The sequence below is a fragment of the Podarcis filfolensis genome (assembly GCF_964270895.1).
Source record: "Podarcis filfolensis genome assembly, chromosome: 14".
Lineage (NCBI taxonomy): Eukaryota > Metazoa > Chordata > Lepidosauria > Squamata > Lacertidae > Podarcis > Podarcis filfolensis.
This window is the reverse complement of record NC_139616.1, coordinates 24,304,924-24,326,239: the sequence shown is the minus strand read 5'-3', so window position 1 is coordinate 24,326,239 and position 21,316 is coordinate 24,304,924. Positions and strand designations below refer to the sequence as shown.

At 49.4% G+C, this 21,316-nt stretch overlaps 1 protein-coding gene across 1 annotated transcript in view; it reads left to right on the top strand.

Annotated features, from left to right (window-relative positions):
* Positions 1-5,899: 5,899 nt before the first annotated feature.
* Positions 5,900-21,316, top strand: part of IGDCC3 (immunoglobulin superfamily DCC subclass member 3) — a 106,027-nt gene continuing 90,610 nt past the window's right edge. The window contains exon 1 of the mRNA XM_083586433.1: positions 5,900-6,442. Coding sequence (XP_083442559.1) covers positions 6,367-6,442 — 76 coding nt within the window. The 5' untranslated portion in view covers positions 5,900-6,366. The remainder of the gene's footprint in view (positions 6,443-21,316) is intronic.

Here is a 21,316-nt window from a genome sequence, read left to right as displayed (position 1 = left end):
CTTTGCTGTGTTTGTTCTTATTCTTTTGTAAAAAAATATAAGTTAACTAAGTATCTATGAGTCGTAGCCAAGGCTTAACCCACTCAGAACAGGTGCATTGAACATGGCTACTTTTCATTTCAACGGGTGGGTAGGATTAGCACTGGACACTGAGGTCCAGCTCTGAGGGCCTTCTGGTGGTTCCCTCACTGCGAGAAGTGAGGTTACAGGGAACCAGGCAGAGGGCCTTCTCGGTAGTGGTGCCCGCCCTGTGGAACGCCCTCCCATCAGATGTCAAGGAAATAAACAACTATCTGACTTTTAGAAGACATCTGAATGCAGCCCTGATTAGGGAAGTTTTTAATGTTTGATGTTTTATCGCTTTATTATTATTATTATTATTATTATTATTATTATTATTCTGTTGGGAGCCACCCAGTGTGGCTGGGGAAACCCAGCCAGATGGGCGGGGTATAAATCATCATCATCATCATCATACAATTCACTTTTACAAAGTGTGCCTGCAGCTGCTGGCTTGGAGGCTTTAAAAAGGGTTCAGACAAACCCATAGTGCCCTCGGGCCCCTGCCCATTGACCAAGGAACCATGTCTCCTGGGGGGTTCCACCCTCTGCCTCCCAGAAAGAACATGGCAAGGAGGAGACTCAACCTGGTATCACTTCCTCTGCCTTCTTCTTTGCTTTTCCCTGTCACTTGATTGAAGGGGAAATAAGCAAAACCAGAGATTTTGAGGGTTTCATTAGATCTGGGGATATTAAATCAGGTCTGGCTTTAGAAGCCGCCCCTCCACCCTGTCGCCGGACCTGCCAATCACAGATTAATGAACTCCATCATGCCCATTGGTTATTTACATACATGTTGATAGGTTTTAAATGAACTGGAACCACTCAGGAAATAGATTTACATGCTGGTGTGGCCATCAGGATGAAAACATCTGCTCTGTGTGCAGCAACAGTTAGGGAAGAAAGTAAACCAGATGTTGGACTTAATTACAAAAAGCAGAGTGAGAAAGGGGGGGCATTCTACTGAGAGTTACTGGGGTGGTGAGGGGGTGTTCACAGGATGTACTCCTCTTCGAAATAGCCAGGTCCGATTTCCTGCCAGCATTAGACATGGTCAGGGAGGTATAAATTCTGGGGGGGGGACAGCAGGGGGGTAGGGTGCTACATCCTTCTCCTGACCACCACCTCCCCCCTGGAAATCTCACATCTCAATCTATTTTTAATATTTCTTCTTTCCCAGATGGGCTCCCAAATTGGAAGTCTTGGGAGAAGCATCAGTGGCAGTTGTGCAGTGTTCTGGGTGAAAGCGGGTGGTGGAGAGAGGCTGGTGTTTCAGTTGTTGTTTTTTTAAAGTAATATTTATTAAAAGTTTAAGAATAACAGAAAGAAGAAAGAAAACAAAGTTAAACAAAACAAAACAATACATTACAATACATAAAAAAACAACAAAAAACACTACTTATCTTAACAAAACAGAAACAAAAACAGAAAAAATTAAAAACACATCCAATATTTCCATATCTTATCCTTCATTTACTTGTTTCATCGACCTCCTCGCACCTCCCTTTTTTGTATTCTAGTTCAGTTAGCTATTTCAGCAAATCCTTTCCATCGTTCTCAGTTTTTGTCCTATAATTTATCTTAACACAATCTAACCTTACTTTTTCCCCCTTTGACCCATTAACAATCTATTTTTACTTAATTCTTTATAACATTTCTGCTAAAGCCATATAACTTCATTCCAGCATCCTTCTAACATTCATTAATTTTACAATGTTTCTGTAAATAGTCTTTAAATTTTTTCCAATCTTCTTCCACCGACTCTTCTCCCTGGTCTCGGATTCTGGTGTTTCTGCAGCAAGGTTCTTTGCAGAGTCCCCGTCTTCAGTGTCCTAGTCATTAAAAATGGCATTAAATATTTATATATCTAAAAGACAATCCTATTTTAAAAAAGCTAGATGAAAACATTCCACCCACACAAAAAGACCAAAGAGCTGATGAAAAAGAAGTTTTTGCCTGGCACCTAAAAGATGTATAATGATGGCACCAGGTGAGCCTCTTTGGGGAGAGAATTCCACTAATGGGGGGCCATCACTGAAAAGGTGTGTTCTTGTGTTGCCACCCTCCAGACCTCCATGAAGGGGGCCCATCTACAGATGACAATCACAGGGTCCAAGCTGGTTCGTATGGGGAGAGGCGGCCCTTGAGACATTGGGGTACTGAGCTGCACAAGACTTTATCAGTCAAAACCAGCACTTTGAATTGCGTCCAGACGTTGCAAAGTGAAGGAACACTGAAAACACAACGTGCTTCCTTTTCAAGAGAATGATGTGCAACTTCTGCTACATGCAATGGAACTTGATGGAAAACACAACTTAAGTCACTCCCCCCCCAAAAGGGAGCTCTCCTATACCCACGTATGCGCACAGAAAAGAGCAGAGCTAGTTGAAAGGCAACACATGGAGATCTGCACTGATCCTTGCAATGCATCCCTAGTTATTATTACTGTATAATTATAAGATCTTTGTATAATCGTGGATGGTTGCATAATTTTAGAGGGGAATTGGCGGTGACTATCATGGAGCAACCCTGCACCTCTGAATTTGCAACTACATTGGGGATCAGTGGGGATGATTTGATGGGACAGGTTGGCAGCCACCGGCATGTGCCCCCCCGAAGGTTCCCCACCAAGGAAAGTGGCCCTCGCATTGAACAACAGCAGCAAAAGGTTTGCAATATGTCTCTGCGCGATGCAGTTTTGGCCTTGCCAAAGACGCAGACCCCCAAACACTGGTCTTTTCCCCAGAACAGCGAAAGCCTCGTTTCGCCCGCGTCTCCCTCCCTCTTTTCTCCTCCTAATTATCCACGAAAGTGAGATTGCTCCCGATGCAGCTGGGATTGTTTTTGCAAAGGCCCGTCTAATCTGCTCGCGACGGCTGTGGAATTCAGTAGCTGCTCCGGCGAAGTGAGAGCCGCCCTCGTCTGCTCTTCCCTTGCAAGGGGCGCCCGCTCACTGTTTGGTAATACAATCTAGTCCGGCTAGAGGTGATTCAGAGGAACTGGAGAGAGAGGGGGGACGGGGGACGGGACAGGGTGGCATATAGGGAGCCGGAGCCCAGCTTGGGTACGTTCCCCAGGCTCCGCAGCTCGGGCGCTTCTGGCTCCGGAGGAGAAAGGAGATCTTTCTTACAGCGCAGCAGTAAAACTGCTCGCACGCTTCCGAAGCTAAGCAGGGTCCGGCACGGTTTCAAATTGGATGGGATACCATGTATCACAGGGGGTTGGACTAGATGACCCTTGGGGTTCCTCCCAGCAATACAATCCTATGAAAATAGCGCTGAAGGTTTCTGAAACTTAGGGGTGCTTAGAAAGAAGCATGCCTGCCTCTCTCATCAGGCAAGGAGTCGGGTTCAGCCGATTTAAGTGGCAGACGACCCCAGACTTCATTAGAAATAAGGGGAGCGGCCTGCCCTGCACGGATGTTGTTAGCAGGCCTTACAAGCAGTCCCAGGTCTTTTGCACAGGAACTCCGGCATCTGTCTCCCCACCCTGCTTTAAAACTTAGTTTTATATATTTGTTGACTTTGCTTCGATGGCAGCTTTCCCTTTGAAAACGACATACAATATCGGCACATGAGCACATGCAACATGACTCCTAGCCCTGACCTGGTAACTGTCACCGAGTCCTCACAGAATCATAGCATTGTAGAGTTGGAAGAGACCCCAAGGGTCATCTAGTCCAACCCCCTGCAATGCAGGAATCTCAACTAAAGCATCCATGACAGATGGCCATCCAACCTCTGCTTAAAAACCTTCCGTGAAAGAGAACCCACAACCTTCCAATGTAGTCTGTTTCACCGTCGAACAGCTCTTACTGTCAGAAAATTCTTCCAGATGCTTAGCTGGAATATCCTCTTTTGTCATTAGAATCCGTTGGTTCTGGGTCCTATCTTCCGGAGCAAGAGAGAAGAAGCTTGCTCCCTCTTCCATGTGACAGCCCTTGAAATATTTTAAGAAGGCTATCAGATCTCCTCACTGTCTCCTCTGTTCCCGGCTAAGCATACCCAACTCCCTCAACTGTTATTCACAAGGCTTGGTTTCCAGAGCCTTGATCATCTTGGTCACCCTCCTCTGCACACGTTCCACCTTGTCAATATCCTTCTTAAATTATGCTGCCCAGAACTGGACACAATACTCCTAGTACTGGGACATTTTAGCCCCCGAGAGCGCCCCCTGTAGGCTGCCACAGAACCTGACTTTTTAGGCTCTAAGTAACGCCTCTGTTGGCTTTACACTGTCAGACCATTGGTCCTTCTGCACTGACCTGAAGTGACTCTTCAGGTTTCCGAACGGGAGCGAGGGAGACCATAAACAGGACAGGAGTACAGCAGTTCTCTAGGGCAGAACCTGGGGCCTTCTGCACGCCAAACATGTGCTCTGTCAATGAACCACAGTTTGCCCCCGCTCCAAACAGAGTCTTCGGCAAAGGCGGGCCTTCGGTCCATATGGCTTAGCACTGCCTGCACTGACTGGCAGCAGCTCTCCGGAGGTTCAGCCTAGAGCTTTTCCCCAGCCTTACTTGAAGATTGAACGTGGGGCGTTTTCTCAAGGTACAGGAGATGCTCTGCTACTGAGCTGTGGTCCTTCTTAAAGATAAAAGGCTCCAGACCTCATGAATGTAAAAGAGGAGCGGATTTAAACACTGGAAGCGGCCTTCGTTCTGTTCAGTACTGAACAGTGTACGGGGCGGGGGGGGGGGGCAACCAACATGCAAAAGTACCCCTACTTTACACCCCCGCGACAACCATCTTCTTTTTCAAGCCGGGCTGCAGCGCAACGTCTGAATGTCAAGCGAGCATCTTTTGTTTCTCTCGCGCTCTCTCAACCCCCTGAATCCTAGCTCAGCACCTGCTCTCCGCTGACCGCTACTCTACTCTCGCCCGTCTCTAGTACCAGGTCTTGTGGGACGCCCGGGCTCAGTTTCGGGGCGCAGAGGTCCTCGTCTGCCCCTGCCCGTGGGAGGAGCGTAAGGGAGTCCCTGGGAAAATGTAGAAGGGTTTTCATCCTTTATCAAGCTCTCTGTCTTTGCAACCCCACTGCCCGGCCACACCTCTTCAGCGGTGTGGATTTTTTGACACCGTCCAGTTCCCAACACCACCGCAGTTGCTACTTTCGACAGCGCTGCTGATCCGGAGGAGAAATTTCCCCCCTTAAGGGAATCTCCAACCCAGCGCAACTCATCGCCGCCGCCACCCCCTGGTGCAAAATCTCCTCGACCGCCCCAACTAACTTTTCCACCCCAAAATAATCATCTCTCTCCCCTCCCCACCTCAAACAAAACCCCCCACTGCCTCACATTTGCCCCGCGGGCCACGAAATCCCTGCGTGTGTTTTCACGGGGCCGGGGGTGGAATCTGTGCATTTATTTAGGGGTGGGCTCTTTTTTGAGGGGAGGGGGCGCAGACATTGCAGACCCACAAAGAGGGGCAACCCCATTACCGGTCGTAGCTTTTTATTTGCAACGGGAGCGGGGGGGGGGAGAGAGAAAGGCTTTTCAAGCCTTTGCAAAGCTGCGCTGGGGAGGGCAGAGACCCTCAGCCCCCCCAACCCCCCCCCCCCGCTTTGATTCCTAGCAGAATTTAAAGGAAACCCCCTCCCTCGGCCAAAAAAAAAGGGAAGTCATTGGGGGAGCTTTATTTGGCCGTGCGCGCTGGCCGGCGGGGTCCGTCCCGTCGCAGGAGCGAGGGAAGCCGGAGCGCGCCGGCCGGCCGGCCGTTGGCTCGCCTTTTGTTCTGCCCCCTTTGCTGGGGACTCCCAGGGGAGGGGAGGGGCGGGGCGGGAGGAGGAGGAGGGTTGGGGGGCTCGAAGGCGGCGGCGCTGCTGTTGCTGCTACTGCTGGGGCGCCGCCTGGCAGGCAGGAGAGGCGAGCCGGGCGCTGGGAGAGCCGCCGCGCCAGAGCGCACGCCGGCGAAGAGGCAGGCAGGCAGGCCGGCTGCCCGTCCGGCAAGATGGCGCAAGGCGGTCCTCGCCGCCGCGCAGGCTCCTCCCGCCCTCGCTGCCGCCGCTACTGCTTCTCCTCGAGGCGAAGGTTGAGGCGTTAGGCTCGGCCTGCCCCACGGACGGACGGATCCCCGCACCTACCGCCGGCCCGGCCTGGCTCCGAGGGCGCTCGTATTTGGGCCCGGCGGCGGGCGCACGTGCGCGGCCGCTGCTTTGTGCGGCTCCGTGGGCTCCTCGCCACGCCTGCTTCGCTCGGGAGAGAAGCGAGGCAGCCGCGCCGGACGGGGCTTCGTCGACGAGAGAAGGATTCGGGGGAACCCGCCCGCGGGGAAAAGAAAGAGGACCTCTCCAATCTTCCCGGAGCTAATGGCTCCCCGCGGCTGGCCCTTGCCGCCGCTTTGCTCGCTCGCCTGCCTCCTGGTCGCCGCCGCCCTGGCAGCAGGTAGGCACGCGGGGTTCCCTTCGGAGGGGCAGGGGGACGAGGGGGGCACCGATTCTCCAGGAAGGGTAGGGAGCCCCCTCCTCTGACTAGCTGAGATTTCAACTTTTGGGCGTGCGCCCTTTTCAGACTTTGTTTTTCTTCGACGGGGCGGGGGAGCCCTTTTCTTGGGGTCTGTATTATGTGTGTGTATGGAAATGGCAATCGCACCCCGAAGCTCCGGACTGGGCTGTTGCCGCGCGATCCCCTCCCCGGCTTCTCTCCGGCTGCGTTTGGGTGCGCGCGTGGTTCTCCCCTTCTTTCCTCCCCTTCTCTGGAAAGCACATGGGTCTGTCAACAAGTCCTCTTCCAAGGAGGGAAACGTGCCAAGTCGCAGTAAATAAACCGACGACCGCGATCCGCCTGTTCTCTCCGCCTCCCTCGCCTCCTTCAGAGGCACAACGGAGAGGCTGAGAGAGAGGCGCTTCTGGGCAAAGCACCAGCTCTTGCAAGGAAGGAGCTGCGCTCGCCCTTCTGCCTCGGATAAAGGCTTCTGCACATGATAAAAATCACTCTCGCCTTCCTCCGCACCCTCTTTGTTTAAGAGCATCAGGAGCGCTGTGCTTCGGACCAGACCGAAATCGCGCCCTGGTGCTCTGATTCCAGCGCTGCCTAACGAGCGAGAGATGCCTCTGCAGGGCTCAGAAAGGCATCTTTCCCCAGCGCCTGGGCTCCAGGGGTCTAGTTCCTCTTCGCAGTGACTGGTACCTATTGCCTGACCCGTCTTTGGTGTATTTATTTAATCTCCTTTACCAAAAAAAGATAGTGGTTGTAGTAGCTCAGTATAGTACAGTGATCATCTGTTTTGCATGCAGAAGGATCCCAGATTCAAATCCTGGTTACCTCTCCAGGTAGCGCAGGGAGAACCTTTCTCTAGGGTTTCAGCTGGGACGCTGCCAGCCAGTGTAGACAGTACAGACCCAGGTGGAGCAATGGTCTGACTCACTGTAAGTTCCCTTTCTCTGTTCCTAGGTCCTGTTGGGTCTTAGGGTAAGGAGCAGTTTACATTGTTAATGCAGGGTTGAGCCATGGTTTTGCAGTTGCGTCCATGTGTTGTGTGTTAAGAATAGGCCATGTGCAGAGTGAGATTTCTCCCTGCACCAGTGCTGTGGTGAGGCAGGACGCCTCTGATTCCCAGAAACAGGGTGCCTCTGATTGCCACCAGGTCTTGGGGTTCGGCAGTTGGGGGTGGCTCTCTCTCTGTCTTGTCCCGGTGGGCGTTCCCAGCATGTGATCGGCACTGTTGGGGACAGATTAAATGGACATTTGGTATGGTCCGATTTTGGTCGGTCCTTACGATCATGGGCTAGAAGGGTTTTGTGGAGTATGGAGGTTGAGATACCATTTTAGTATGAAGTGGGGTGCAAGCAGGGCGTGCGTGTCTTCAGTTTGCTGGAGGGAAAGTCCAGAGAATCCGATGAGTATGGAGGAGTCAGTGGGTCTCACGAGTCCCGCTCTCCCTGCTCCTTTCAAAACACAGAATTGCTGAAATGGTTGTGGGACCCACTCTTGGGTTTCAGGGACAAAGTCAATGGGGATGTGCTGGCTTTTTCTTCTTCTTACTGTTCTTATCTGGGATGGCAACATCCCAGTACATATAGGGAGGTATCCATAGGAGCACAATGGATGGTTAACATTAAAGCATAAAGGAAACTTAAATGCACAAGGGGCAAATGCACCAAGAGTGTTTCCTGAGTAAGGAAAGTGGCTTGAGACAGCAGAACTGGAAGGCAAAGCAAGGTGAGCTCTTGAGATTACCCCAGCATGGACCTTCATAAAGCCTCTTAGCTGGCTTTCAAGCTTGCCATCTAAACAGGATACTTCTCTCACTCCAGCTAATGTATATGGGTAATAGCAAACGGAGCAAGCTGGAATAACAGGGTATGCTTTTGTTTATGTAAAAGGTATTGGTCATGAGAACTCCCAGGTTCATATGCTGAGCTGAACTATTTTTTCTTACGTTTATTATATCCCACATCTCTCCTCCAAGGCTTGTAAGGTGGGGCACATGGTTCTCCCCCCTCTCCTGTTTTATCCTTACAACGATCCTGTGAGTTGGATTTGGCTGAGAGGCAGTGACTGGCCCAAGGTCATGCAGCGAGCTTCATGGCCAAATGCGGGATTTGAACCCTGGTTTCCCAGGCCCTAGACCTGCACTCTTACCACTATGCCACAATGGCATGCAGGGAGAGAGGGGCCGTTGTCTTTGTGTGCTGCTTTGCGGAGGTCTCTGGTTGGTTACTCTTGGAAAGATGCTAGGCTGTGCTGGCCTTTTTCTAGAGTCAGGAAGACCTTTTCTCCGTCAAAGTTGATGTGCTTGAAAAGATGCCGATGAGAAGACGAGGCATCTTGGAGAAAAGCCTCTACTACACATAATAGGACTTTTAAATGTTTTTTTCCTACCAGTTTCCAGAAGGATGTTCACTAACGTGTCTGCAGAAAAGCCACCTTTAAATTCACATTTTAAAAAAACACAGTTGCAAAATGTTCTCCCAAGTGGGCCATGGGGGATAAAAATGCCTCGCCTGCTCAGATGCACTCTCTTTCTGCGTTGTTCCTTTGCATGCACCAGGGACGGGAAGGAGGATGAAGGCTGCAATTTTGTGCATGCTTACCTGTGATTAAATCCATTGGACTTGGAGGGGCTTTCTTCTGAGCCAAGCAGGCATGGCACAGAGCCACTGATAGAGAAGGCAGCAAAATCACAAGCCGTTGCACAAACGCGATTGGGAGAAACAGCCTTCTTAAAACAGCCGCAAGAGAAGCAGGATGGAAAGTTGGGCATGAGATTAGTGTTCTTTTCCTGATCCTCGAAAGCAGGAGGCTTTATTGCAATGTGTGGTTTTTACCTTTCAAGAAATGCAGGAACTTGTTAGTTAACACCACCCACCGGATTGAAGCAGAACAGCAAAAACATCACAGGGATTTCCCCCTTGGAACTACTGAGCTGAAACCTTTGCCAATGATTGCAAGCATTTGCTCCTCCTGTTTGCCATCATTCCCCCCACACACCCCACTTTTTTATGCTCAGCCTCCAAATTTATGTGAATTGAATAGCCAGGAGGAAGGGGGCATTTAGGTCAGAAACGGGGAAAGTGGGAGGTTGCTGTGTCCCTTCTCCAACCCCACCCCACCCCACTGCTTCTTTTGGGAACTCCTACAGCAGAATCAGGATGTGGGTGGCCCTGTGGGTTAAACCACAGAGCCTAGGACTTGCCGATCAGAAGGTCAGCGGTTTGAATCCCCACGACGGGGTGAGCTCCCGTTGCTCGGTCCCTGCTCCTGCCAACCTAGCAGTTCGAAAGCACATCAAAGTGCAAGTAGAAAAATAGGTACCGCTCTGGTGGGAAGGTAAACGGTGTTTCTGTGCGCTGCTCTGGTTCGCCAGAAGTGGCTTAGTCATGCTGGCCACATGACCCGGACGCTGTACGCCGGCTCCCTCGGCCAATAAAGCGAGATGAGCGCTGCAACCCCAGAGTCGGTCACGACTGGACCTAATGGTCAGGGGTCCCTTTACCTTTTCCAGCACAATCATCACATGCTCCATTGTTGCTGGTGGCTGTTCATACAGGAGGACAAGGCTACCAGTGGCTACTAGTCACCTTGGCCACTAGCCACAATGGCAATGTTCTTCCTCCACTGCCAGAGGCATTATGCAGGAGATCACAAGTGGGCAGAGTGCCCTTGTGCTCAGGTTCTGCTTGCAGGCTTCCCAAAGGCCTCTGGTCAGCCACTGTGGGAACAAGATGCTGGACTAGATGGGCCAGTGGCCTGATCCAGCAGGCTCTTAACTTTCCGAGAGCATGATCTGTGTACATGGACAGTTGTTCACACTGCAGATCAGGGGCAGAGCAGATGCTTAGCATACGCAAGGTCTGGATTCACGCTCTGGGATCTGTAGTTAAAAGGGTCACAGCTGCTGCCTGCTGGAGTCTGCAATACTAGCCTAGGTGGGCAAATTGACAGAGCAGTTTCCTCTGGTCTCCTGTAATGCTTTCCATGGTCTCTGCCTGCTAGCAGCTGGCAATCTAAATTCCAACAGTAGTAGTTGGGGGGTGGAATGGGGAAGAGCAGAAGAAAGGAAGAGGCAAGGGATGCCTTGCCTCGAACAGGAGTGGAGAGCCTTTTCCAGCCTAAGGGCCGCATTCCCCCCTGAATAGCTTTCCAAGGGCCACATGCCATTGATAGGGAGGCTAAAGTGTGCAGAGCATTGAATGTGAATATTACTACTGTAGAGCAAGCTAGTTCCTACACACAAGGAGCATGATCAGAGTCCAAGGACAAATTCCAGCCAGGCAAAGACTCTGGGGGTGCAGGGCAGGGCCAGTGAGGGGTGTGGCCTGGGAAGAGTTCAAAGGGCTAGATAGAGAGGCCCAGAGGAGAGCTGCCTTTGACCTCTGAGCTCCCACTTCTGGTCCAAAAGAGACCAAGAGGGAAAGGAGGGTATTTTGTTCACTGGAGGTGAGATGCCTCTTAGGAACTGAATAATGAGAGGGATGAGGCTGTGGGTTTCAGCAAAGGAAGGTCCCTAACACTTGCACCTCCAGCAGTCAAAGGTGAGCAGAGTGTGTATTGTGGCCCTTGTGAAGTACAAAGCGCTGATTAACTAAATGCAATTAGGGAGCTCTGCTTATTAGCACGTGCCTGTCATGATGTCAGGGCGGATAATAGTATGCAATTAAGATGATTGAAATAATGCTGATTCTTTTCTCTCTCTCCCCCCCATCTGACAATCTCTTGAAAGCTGAACCCTTCATAAATGCAAACCACCAGACAGCTAGATGGGTATTAGGAAGAGCAGAAAAACAACAGACAAACAATCCTGATTTTTGCAGGGCATGGTTTTGCTTTCTGATCTTCCTGAAGATTTTATCTCTTGTGGCTTAAGGGAATCGAGTTATCCCTGGAGCTCATCTCCCAGTCCTCTTTGTATGAAATATTATTAATTTGTTGTGTGAAACTTAAAACACCAATGCCAGTTATACTCAAACCAGTTACTGTGGAAGTTAAATGGGCATTACTAACCTGCTTCTACTAGTTTTAATGGGTCTACTCTTGAGTTAAATGTGGTCTTTTAGTTGGTCTAGCCAACTAAAAGGTGCACTTTTAGCACTCCTCTTTCCACCAGCTTGTGAAAGTAGATCTTTAATGACCCCATTTTGCAGAAGAGACTGAACACTTGTCCATTGCATATTCTTGTGAATGCAGCATTTAAATGTCCTGTGTCCTGATCAAGCTTTAACACTTGCCTTCGCTGGTTGTTGTGGCACTGAACTGGTATGTGTGCCTGAAGGAGGGAAATCTGTGTGGTTGAACTGCATTATTATTGCATTATTCTCCTCCCACATTTGATCTGTGATTCATGCAGGTCTCAGAACTCCACTGCTGGCAGCTCTAAGGTATTCCAAGTTGTTCCACCGGTGAATCAAGTTGTTTCATTCACGATTTTATTTGCATGCCATTTTTTCTGCAAAAAAGAATCCTGCTCAAAGCGGATTACAACAAAGAAAACAGGAATGCATCTCAAAATCAACCGTTGCGAGAAAAATTTCATGATAACGTAATAAAACAACAGCGTCACGGCAAATATAACAATACAGTGATACCTCGGGTTAAGTACTTAATTCGTTCCGGACGTCCATACCTAACCTGAAACTGTTCTTAACCTGAAGCACCACTTTAGCTAATGGGGCCTCCTGCTGCTGCTGTGCTGCCGGAGCACAATTTCTGTTCTCATCCTAAAGCAAAGTTCTTAACCTGAAGCACTATTTTTGGGTTAGCGGAGTCTGTAACCTGAAGCGTACGTAACCTGAAGCGTATGTAACCCGAGGTACCACTGAATACAAAACCTCCCAGCGTTTCAGTACTGGAAATAAAACAATATTGCATTAACAGCATTTTACCTCTTGGTGAAAAGGAAACAGTAACAGGGAAGCTTGACAGTTTCAGCTTGGTCCTAGAAATGTTTCCAGTCTTCTGTTGCTCACAGCCCTTCTCCAGCAATGACTTACAAGGCTTCCAAAGGCAGGGAGGGTGGGATAGCTGGATCAGAGTCTGGCATCCTGCTGTCACAGCGGCAAACCAGATCCCTGTGGATCCTAGCAGCTGGGATTCAAATTTGGAAGGGAACTGGGAGCCATTTTGTGGTTCGCCTCAGGTGTCAACATGTTTTGGGTTGGCCCTGCTGCTGAGTCTCCACTGGCAGTGAGTTCCACAGGACAGGGCCTGCCACACAAAAGACTCAGTCCCTAGTAAAGGTTGATCAAATCTCAGGGGCCTTGTGAGGAGCCTCCAGAAGTGCCCCATCAGAGGATCTCAGTAATTGAGTTGAAGGATAAAGGATCAGGAACGGGTAACTTGAAACACTAGGTTTACAACAGCTTGCAAGCCTTGACGCTATATATTTAAAAAATAAATCCAAAAAATTGTCTTTGTCTTGAGTGATGGACAGCTTTTGTCTGCTGCCACAGAGCCCAGTTTTCAGGGACCAGAACAGGATATGAGCTGCAGACCCTGCTCGGTCAGAGCCCTAGAATTAAATCTTGTCATTTATATTTAACCAGGGCTTCACTTTTTAAATTATTCAAGGGTCTAAGCTTTCATTAATTCCTCTGCCTACATGGGTTTAGTTTTGTTTTTAATGTGGAATGGGATTGCTTTCACCTAAATTGGTGTAATACCCCCATATATATCTCCCCTTCTCCCTGCTTAAACCGCACGCCGGGTATCATTTAACGAATAAAAAACGTTGACATGATATATGAAATTAAAGCTGGCGTTGGGCATAGAAATGCATTTGAAAGTGCTGAGATTGGATCCGCTCTCATTTCTAATCAAAACAGCCAGCTTAACAAAAGGAAGGAGCAGATTGGTTCTCCGGCGTGTGAACCGAGCTGCGCTGGAAGCGAAAGAAAGGTGGATGGGAATGGGGTCAGGGGGGTCAGCTGATTATTTACAGCAGCTGTCCCCCAACCTGGTGCCCTCTGGATGTTTGGGGCTACAGTTTCCATCAGCTGGGGCCATAGGAGTTGTACTTCAAAACTTCCTGAGGGTACCTGGTTGAGGGAAGACTGATCTACATGTTAACATTCCAGGGTTCAATTGCAGCTGTCTGTTAGGTGCAGCTGCTCTGCTGACTTCCTGGAAACAGATCTAGTCCTCCTTTGGGTTTGAGTATGTGGGCATGCTTTTGAATTATGGTGCTGGAAGTGACTCTTGAGAGTCCCATGGACTGCAAAAAGATCAAACCTATCCATTCTTAAGGAAATCAGCCCGGAGTGCTCACTGGAAGGACAGATCCTGAAGCTGAGGCTCCAATACTTTGGCCACCTCATGAGAAGAGAAGACTCCCTGGAAAAGACCCTGATGTTGGGAAAGATGGAGGGCACAAGGAGAAGGGGACGACAGAGGACGAGATGGTTGGACAGTGTTCTCGAAGCTATCAGCATGAGTTTGACCAAACTGCGGGAGGCAGTGGAAGACAGGAGTGCCTGGCGTGCTCTGGTCCATGGGGTCACGAAGAGTCGGACACGACTAAATGACTAAACAACAACAACATGTGGGCATGCAGTGAATGAGTGAGCCAAAGTGCTGCTTTTGGGGTTGCTTTTCTGGTGCATCTTGGAGGAACAAAATTCCCATTCCGCGTTTCTCTCTTTCTAGTCTTTCTTTACTCCTGCTTTTGTTCTCATGAGCCTCTTTTGTCCTTTCCCCTTGGAACCCAGAGTCAACTCAGCTGTCCTCCATGCTGCCTTTGGAAGTGGCTGTCCATCAAGACTGTCTTCTTTTATGCCATCCCCACCAGGCTTTCTGATCCACACCCGCTCCTTTGTGTGGCATGGAGAGATCAAGGGAAGCTGGCTTTATTGCCATGCCACAGTGGCTGCTGTTGGGATGGTCTGGCTCTTGTTCACATGGTAGCCACTGCTGGGTTGGGCCTCCCCCATTCTACCAGCTCCGAGGAACAGCTTGTCCAAGCAGATCCACGTGGCGGGTTTTCCTTGAGCGAAGCCCCCGGCGTCCAGCGAAGTTGAAGGTTGGAAGCTGCAGGTCAGATGTTCAAGAAAGCCTCCGAAAGAGAACCATAAAAGAAATATAAAACAGACCAGAAACATCAGAAACGAAAGCAATTATTGTAGCAACAGTAAAACTAGCAGTAGATATAAAATCAGTCAGCGGGACGCGAGGCTGACTGCTAAGTCTGGCAGCTTTAACAGAGGATTAGATTAATTCTTGAAGGACATGGCTATCAGTGGCTACTAGCCACAATCATTATTCTCTGTTACCTCTACTCTCGGAGATACTAGGCCTCTGAATATCAGTTGCTGGGAATCTCAGGTGGGGAGAGGAGCATTTGAAGTTCACCAGGCACATTTTGCACCAGGCGATGGACCGCTTGCAACCAAGGGAAGATGCCTGGGTGGCAGGATGACGTGGGACGTCTCCACCGTCTGGAGGTGCATGCCTGGGGATCCTTGGACCTTGACTGTTTTCACACACGTGCAACACATCTTGTAGAATCCTAGCCATTGCAGTTTATCTGCACAATCAGAATGAATGTCAGGAACCCAAAAAGTCTTATTGAAAAATATGACTTTCGAACCATCTGAACCCAACATGGCAATGAAGAATTCCCTCTTGGTGACTGTAACCCTGGTTTAAGGAGCCGTTTGGTGCCTAGTTTATATATCTGAGCTTCTAACACTGGCCAGGGAGAGTGGCCTGCATATCTCTGCAGATACATTGGGATGGTCATTGTGAGAACAGGACTCTGGGGCGCTGGCCTGACTTCGCAGCCAGCTCACCTTATGTTCTTCCCATCTTTGCAGTCTCTAGTAGGACTTTCCTAGTGTGTTTGGTGTTTCCACTGCAACTTGAAGTTAATTATTGGACTGGTTGTTGGGGTGTGTGTGTGATGGTGCCTTTTAAATACATAGTGTAGTGGTTAGAGTGTCTGACTAGGACCCGGGAGACCAGGGATCAAATGACTGCTTGGTCACAAAGTTCGCTGGGTGACCTTGGGCCTGTCACTGTGTCTCAGCCTCACCTACCTCACAGGGTTGTTGTGGGGATTAAATGAGGAGGGGGAGAACCATGTATGTTGCCCTGAGCAACTTGGAGGAAAAGGTGGTATATAAATGCAATCAATATACGGTGGTACCTCGGGTTAAGAACTTAATTTGTTCTGGAGGTCTGTTCTTAACCTGAAACTGTTCTTAACCTGAAGCACCACTTGAGCTAATGGGGCCTCCTGCTGCCACCGCGCCGCCAGAGCACAATTTCTGTTCTTAACCTGAAGAAGCAAAGTTCTTAACCTGAGGTAATATTTCTGGGTTAGCGGAGTCTGTAACCTGAAGCGTCTGTAACCTGAAGCGTATGTAACCCGAGGTACCACTGTATAAGCTTTAGTTTGGAAGGGGACAGAACTATGCAAGCCCTAACTGCTATTTCCTCTTCACACTATTATTTCCATTTTCTGAACAATCCCATTGTTCGTATCCTGTAGCAAGTCAAGTTCTCTATGGACTATAAACATCTGTTAAGTCCAAATGATTAGGGGGTTTGTGCATGAAAGAGTCAGTTCGGAATTACTTCAGTCTCACGAATTGGTCTGAACTTTACTGGAGTTCTTTTTTTCTTCCTTAAAAAACTTTACAGAGTTTTAAAAAAAACCAATAAATTATGTAGCATGGCTCGTGAAAAAGCCTGTCCTTGGCCAGTCAACCCAAAAGAGTCTAGAAAGTTTGGGTTTTGCAGGAGGATAAAAATAATTGTTTTCATGTGTTTCGCGAGCCCATAAAAGCAACAGGGCAGGAAGTGAGCGGGCCCATAATTGCACTTTCAAAGAAAGAGAGGCAGAGAGGGACTGGCCAATGGCCCCTCGTGGAGGAGGCTCAGCCATGCTCCCCAGGGCAGCCTCAGCCTAAGAGAGCTCCGTGGTAGCTTCAGTGCAGGTTTCCAACAGAATATCTTGGGAAGCATTAATGCTATGCAGCTTAGTGCTAGTGTGTCCTTTGTTTGGAGTGTGGAAGGGTCTTTGATGCAGCCCTTTGAGTGCAAAAATTCTCTGGTTGAATCCTTGGTCTCTCCAAGTAGGAAAGACCCCTTCCCCAAACCTTGGAGATTCAGGAAGGGGTTTAGGTTGCGGCCATCTGCTAAAATGGAGTTTCTCTTCCATTGTTTCCATAGAGGTTTCCATCGAAACCTGCTATGGATTCCCTGCTAACAAACCTCCTCCCTTTTATCCTGATGCACACCCCTTCCTGGATCAGGAAGGGCTGTGCATTGGAATCCCCTGCTAAAGGGGAGGATTTCCCTCCCCCATTATAATTTTAGCAGAGGATCCTTGCCAGCGGCGTAGCGTGGGTTGTCAGCACCCGGGGCAAGGCAAGTAATTTGCGCCCCCTAACCCGGGGCAAGGCAAGTAATTTGCGCCCCCTAACCCTACAAATCTATGCCTATGAATGATGGTCCCTCTCTCTCTTTCTCATATTCCAATTGATTCCCATTTCCGCCGATCGATCCCCGAAGCTCTCACCCAGCGAAATTCGTGCGTAATTACGCTTCGCCATCCCTAATTCTGCCGCTTCCACCAGGAAATCATGACGGTGCGTTTCTCCTCTCCAAACTTTCCCCGGCCCTTTGCCGGCCGGCGCAGCCCTTTTGGCTACGAGCTCCCCTCCTTCTCTGCCCGCTTCCGACCCCACCTCCCCGTCCAGCCTCCCTACCTCCTGAAAAAAGGCGCCGGCGCCGAGCAGGACACCCCCGCGGCCATCGGAGAGAGGCGGGGCCGAGGGAGGCAAGCCAATGGGCGAGGCGAGGGTAGGTGGCCACGGGGGCGGGCGCTGCCGCAGTCCTCGGGTGGGCAAGGTAGGAGCAGGCGGAGGCTGGCCGGCCGCTCTGACAATAGGGGCGGGCCGAGGGCACGACGCGGCTGGGCCCTCTGGACTCGCGCCCCCCCCAGATGTTGCGCCCGGTGCGGCCGGCACCCCTGGCACCCCCCACGCTACGCCACTGATCCTTGCAACCCACTGCCAAATCAAGGGGAGAAACTCTCTCCTTTAGAAGCTTCAAAGTATCTTGCATGTACTTCAAAGTATCTTGCATGTAACATCACTGTGATGTCATGGAACTGATAGGTGGGCAGCCTCACCCACCTGTCCGATTTGGCTCCACAAGGCTGATCCTAACGAAGATGTGGAGATGAAAAGGTTTCCTACCCGTACTGTAAAGCAAGGCCCTCGAAGAGGGTTGCTCACAGCAAACCCAACCCCAAAGGCCTTCAAGCGTGTCTTCAGAACATGGATTAGATATTAGACCAAGGATGGCAGACTTCAGGCATGCAGGATCTCCTTGGTTTGCTTGTTTCTCACTAGAATCCGGAGGCCACCGATCACAGCCAGGTGCAAAAAGGCCAATGTGGTGTAGTGGTTAAGAGTGTTTTGTGACTATGACCTGGGAGACCAGAATTCAAATTCCCACTTGGCCATCAAGCTTGCTGGGTGACCTTTGGCCGGGCAAGCCTCTTAGTCTGAGCTCCCTCATAGGGTGGTTGTGAGAGTAAAAGAGGGGATGGGGAGAGCCATGAACACTATCTTGAGCTCCTAGGTGGAAAGTAAATGTAGTAATAAGGAAAGAAAGAAAGAAAGAAAGAAAGAAAGAAAGAAAGAAAGAAAGAAAGAAAGAAAGTGGTTTAGTTAAGAATTAAGGAGTTTGTGACGGTGATGATGATAATTTTATTATTTATATGCCATCCACCTGAATGGGTTGCCCCAGCCATTCTGGGTGGCTCCCAACAAAATATTAAAAACACTATAAAACCACAAACGTTAAAAACTTCCCTGTACAGGGCTGCCTTCAGATGTCTTCTAAAAGTCATACAGCTGTGTATTTCTTTGACATCTGATGGGAGGGCGTTCCATAGGATGGGATAATGATATAATAACAGTTATTATGACCAGAACCAAGCACACAGGTCCTTTTGAACCTAAACTCATGTTCTTCTCCCTCTCCTCACCACCCTGTGCTTTTTGAAAAGAAATAAAGAAGCTTTCTAGTTGCAATCGCTAGAAGATTAGGAGTCAGAACCACATGCCGATCTACTGTGAATCATTCGGCGATCTCCCAGTAGATCCCAATATGCTCCCTGCTCATTCCCCACCTCCCCATGTTAGACAGTGCAAGGACTGATCCCTTACGGTAGCTGTAAATAGATTTCATATGACCAAACCTCTCACGGTGCCCCTCTGTGGAATCCCTGATTGAGCCTCCTGTAGCTTTGCAGAAAAAAAAGAGAAAGGGTCAGAGCTAGTTTGATCTCTTTCTGGCTGTCTCCTTAGAGGCTCCCCCCCCAAATTCCTTCCTGTTTCCCCTTAGCAATTGTATTTGGAGTGCTAACACCTGGGAAGGCTTCAGTTTAGTTTTGGAGCATCTGAAAAATATTAGTAGGGGTTGGTTTTGTTTTTTAAAAAATGCAGTGGTGGGTTCTGCATTTATGGTGGCTTCCCTCCTGAAGCAAAACCCCCATTGCCATTGTGGGGGAGGAGATAAGATTCCGGGAGTCTGGGAACCCATTCACAACACAACCCTTGGCAAGTTTACTCAGAAGTAAGCCCCTACCATGTTCAATGGGGCTTACTCCCAGATGTGGGTACACAGACTGCAACCTTGATACTGTGCAATGGTAGTTCAGGTTGTGGAAAGGAACGGCAGATGCCCAGTTAAAAGCGAGGGTTGGAAGATGGGGAAAACAATAATTAAATCAACTTCAGAGTGCATTGAAAAGCTCTCATTCACCCCCCAAGCCTCCTCCCCCCCTTTCCCTCTCTCTGCAAGATAAATCTGGGAGTTCAGCCTTTCCCCTGCTAATTGTTTTCCTCTCTGATCAAATATTGGGTGATATTTTTTGGTTAAATAACTGTTTGTGTCGCCACACATCATATTGTTGGGGAAGATATGAAATGTTTCTCGTAGGAGAACTGGCAGAGAGGGGGAGTTTTCTGTCTTGAAGTTTTCCCTCCTCCATTGTGACATTGTCAATTACATTTTGCTCGCTCCCACCCTCCTTTCCTTTGCCATAATAAAAGGTAAAAGCGATTTAAAAGGAGGGAGAGAAAATTCCCCTGACAAAGCCCCAGCTGGAGTGGAGATGAGCAAGCACTTAATTGACTGATGAAGAATCTCCCAGTTATTTAAGAAGCTAACTTGGCATAGGAGGCTACAGCCCTGGGTCAGAGTTAGACCCATTTAAACTTGCTTGGGCTTACCTCTGAGCCCAGCTGTTTTGGGCTCAGAAGTATATAGCACAACTGTATATAACACAACTGTATGATATTATTGCAGTGTTGCACATCCTGATGTGAAAAGGCTTCCTTCAAATCTGTCTTCCCACCCACTGGCCTCAGGGCTCTGGTACCATGATATTAGATTTGATAGGCATCCAAGATGTGAATAGGGCTATATTAGGAAATTAGCCGCAATTATTTTCTTTCCCCCTCCAGCGAAGTGAATGGAGGCCTTTTCCTCCTTCTCCATTAATTGTGTAATCTTATTTACAATTGCCTTAAACAAAGAAGAAGAGAAGGAAAATGGAGTTGAAATCCACCTCCAAAACCACTTTTAACCTTTTGCCTCTGGCCTGGGGTGATATTTCAGTTATTCAAGGGCAAAAGACGAAACATCTCATCCATATCCGAAATTGCCTTCATTTCAATTGAGGCCACTCTTTTGCCAGCGAATCCAAGCTGACCTCTAAACCAAACATTCCTTATTTTATTTTAAAGAGTTTTCACTCTTCCCCCTCTGTGGCTACCTCCAGGGCTTAGCAAAGTGTCGCTCAGAGACAGAGCAACTGCCTTGCGCTCAGAAGGCCTGAGGTTCAAACTTCTGCACCTCCAGGAAGGGTTGCAAATTTCCCCTGCCTGAAACCCTGGAGAGCTGCTGCCAGCCAGGGTAGGCAGTACTGAGCTACATGAACCAATAGGCCTGACTTGGTGTAAGGAAGCTTCCTGTGTTCCGTCACAACTGTGAGTGGGGCAGTGAGTGGGGCAGTGGGGTGGGGTGAAGACAAGCTACAACAATTAACTATATTAACATTGTTCACTGTTCCTGCTCAGGCTGCCCAGGAAAAGCATTTTGGTTCCTGAAATTCATTTTGATTGTGTAGATAAAAAAGAAGTGATAGAATTCTACAGGATGTGGTATTAGTGTGGGGGAAACAGGTAAGATACAAGGATCCCCTGGCATGCACCCAGATGGTGAAGATGCCAGGTGCCATCCTAGTGCCCAGGCAACTTCACTTGGTCGCAAGTGGTTGAAAGCCTGGTGCAAATTGTGCCTGGTGCCTGGCTAATTTCAAACACTTATAAGTGGTGACTAAGGTAGCAGGGGGACACGGGTGGTGCTGTGGTCTAAACCACAGAGCCTAGGGCTTGCCGATCGTAAGGTCGGCGGTTCGAATCCCCAAGACGGGGTGAGCTCTCGTTGCTCAGTCCCTGCTCCTGCCAACCTAGCAGTTTGAAAACACGTCAAAGTGCAAGTAGATAAATAGGTACCGCTCTGGCGGGAAGGTAAATGGCGTTTCCGTGCGCTGCTCTGGTTCACCAGAAGCGGCTTAGTCATGCTGGCCACATGACCCGGAAGCTGTATGCCGGCTCCCTCGGCCAATAAAGCGAGATGAGCGCCGCAACCCCAGAGTTGGCCACGAATGGATCTAATGGTCAGGGGTCCCTTTACCTTTAAGGTAGCAGAACCTGGCTCTTTTCTGGTTTTGACAGTACTATCTGTGTCAGCAGTAATGCCCCCCCTCAACTGAGCCCTTAACTGTCAAGCAGAGGCTTG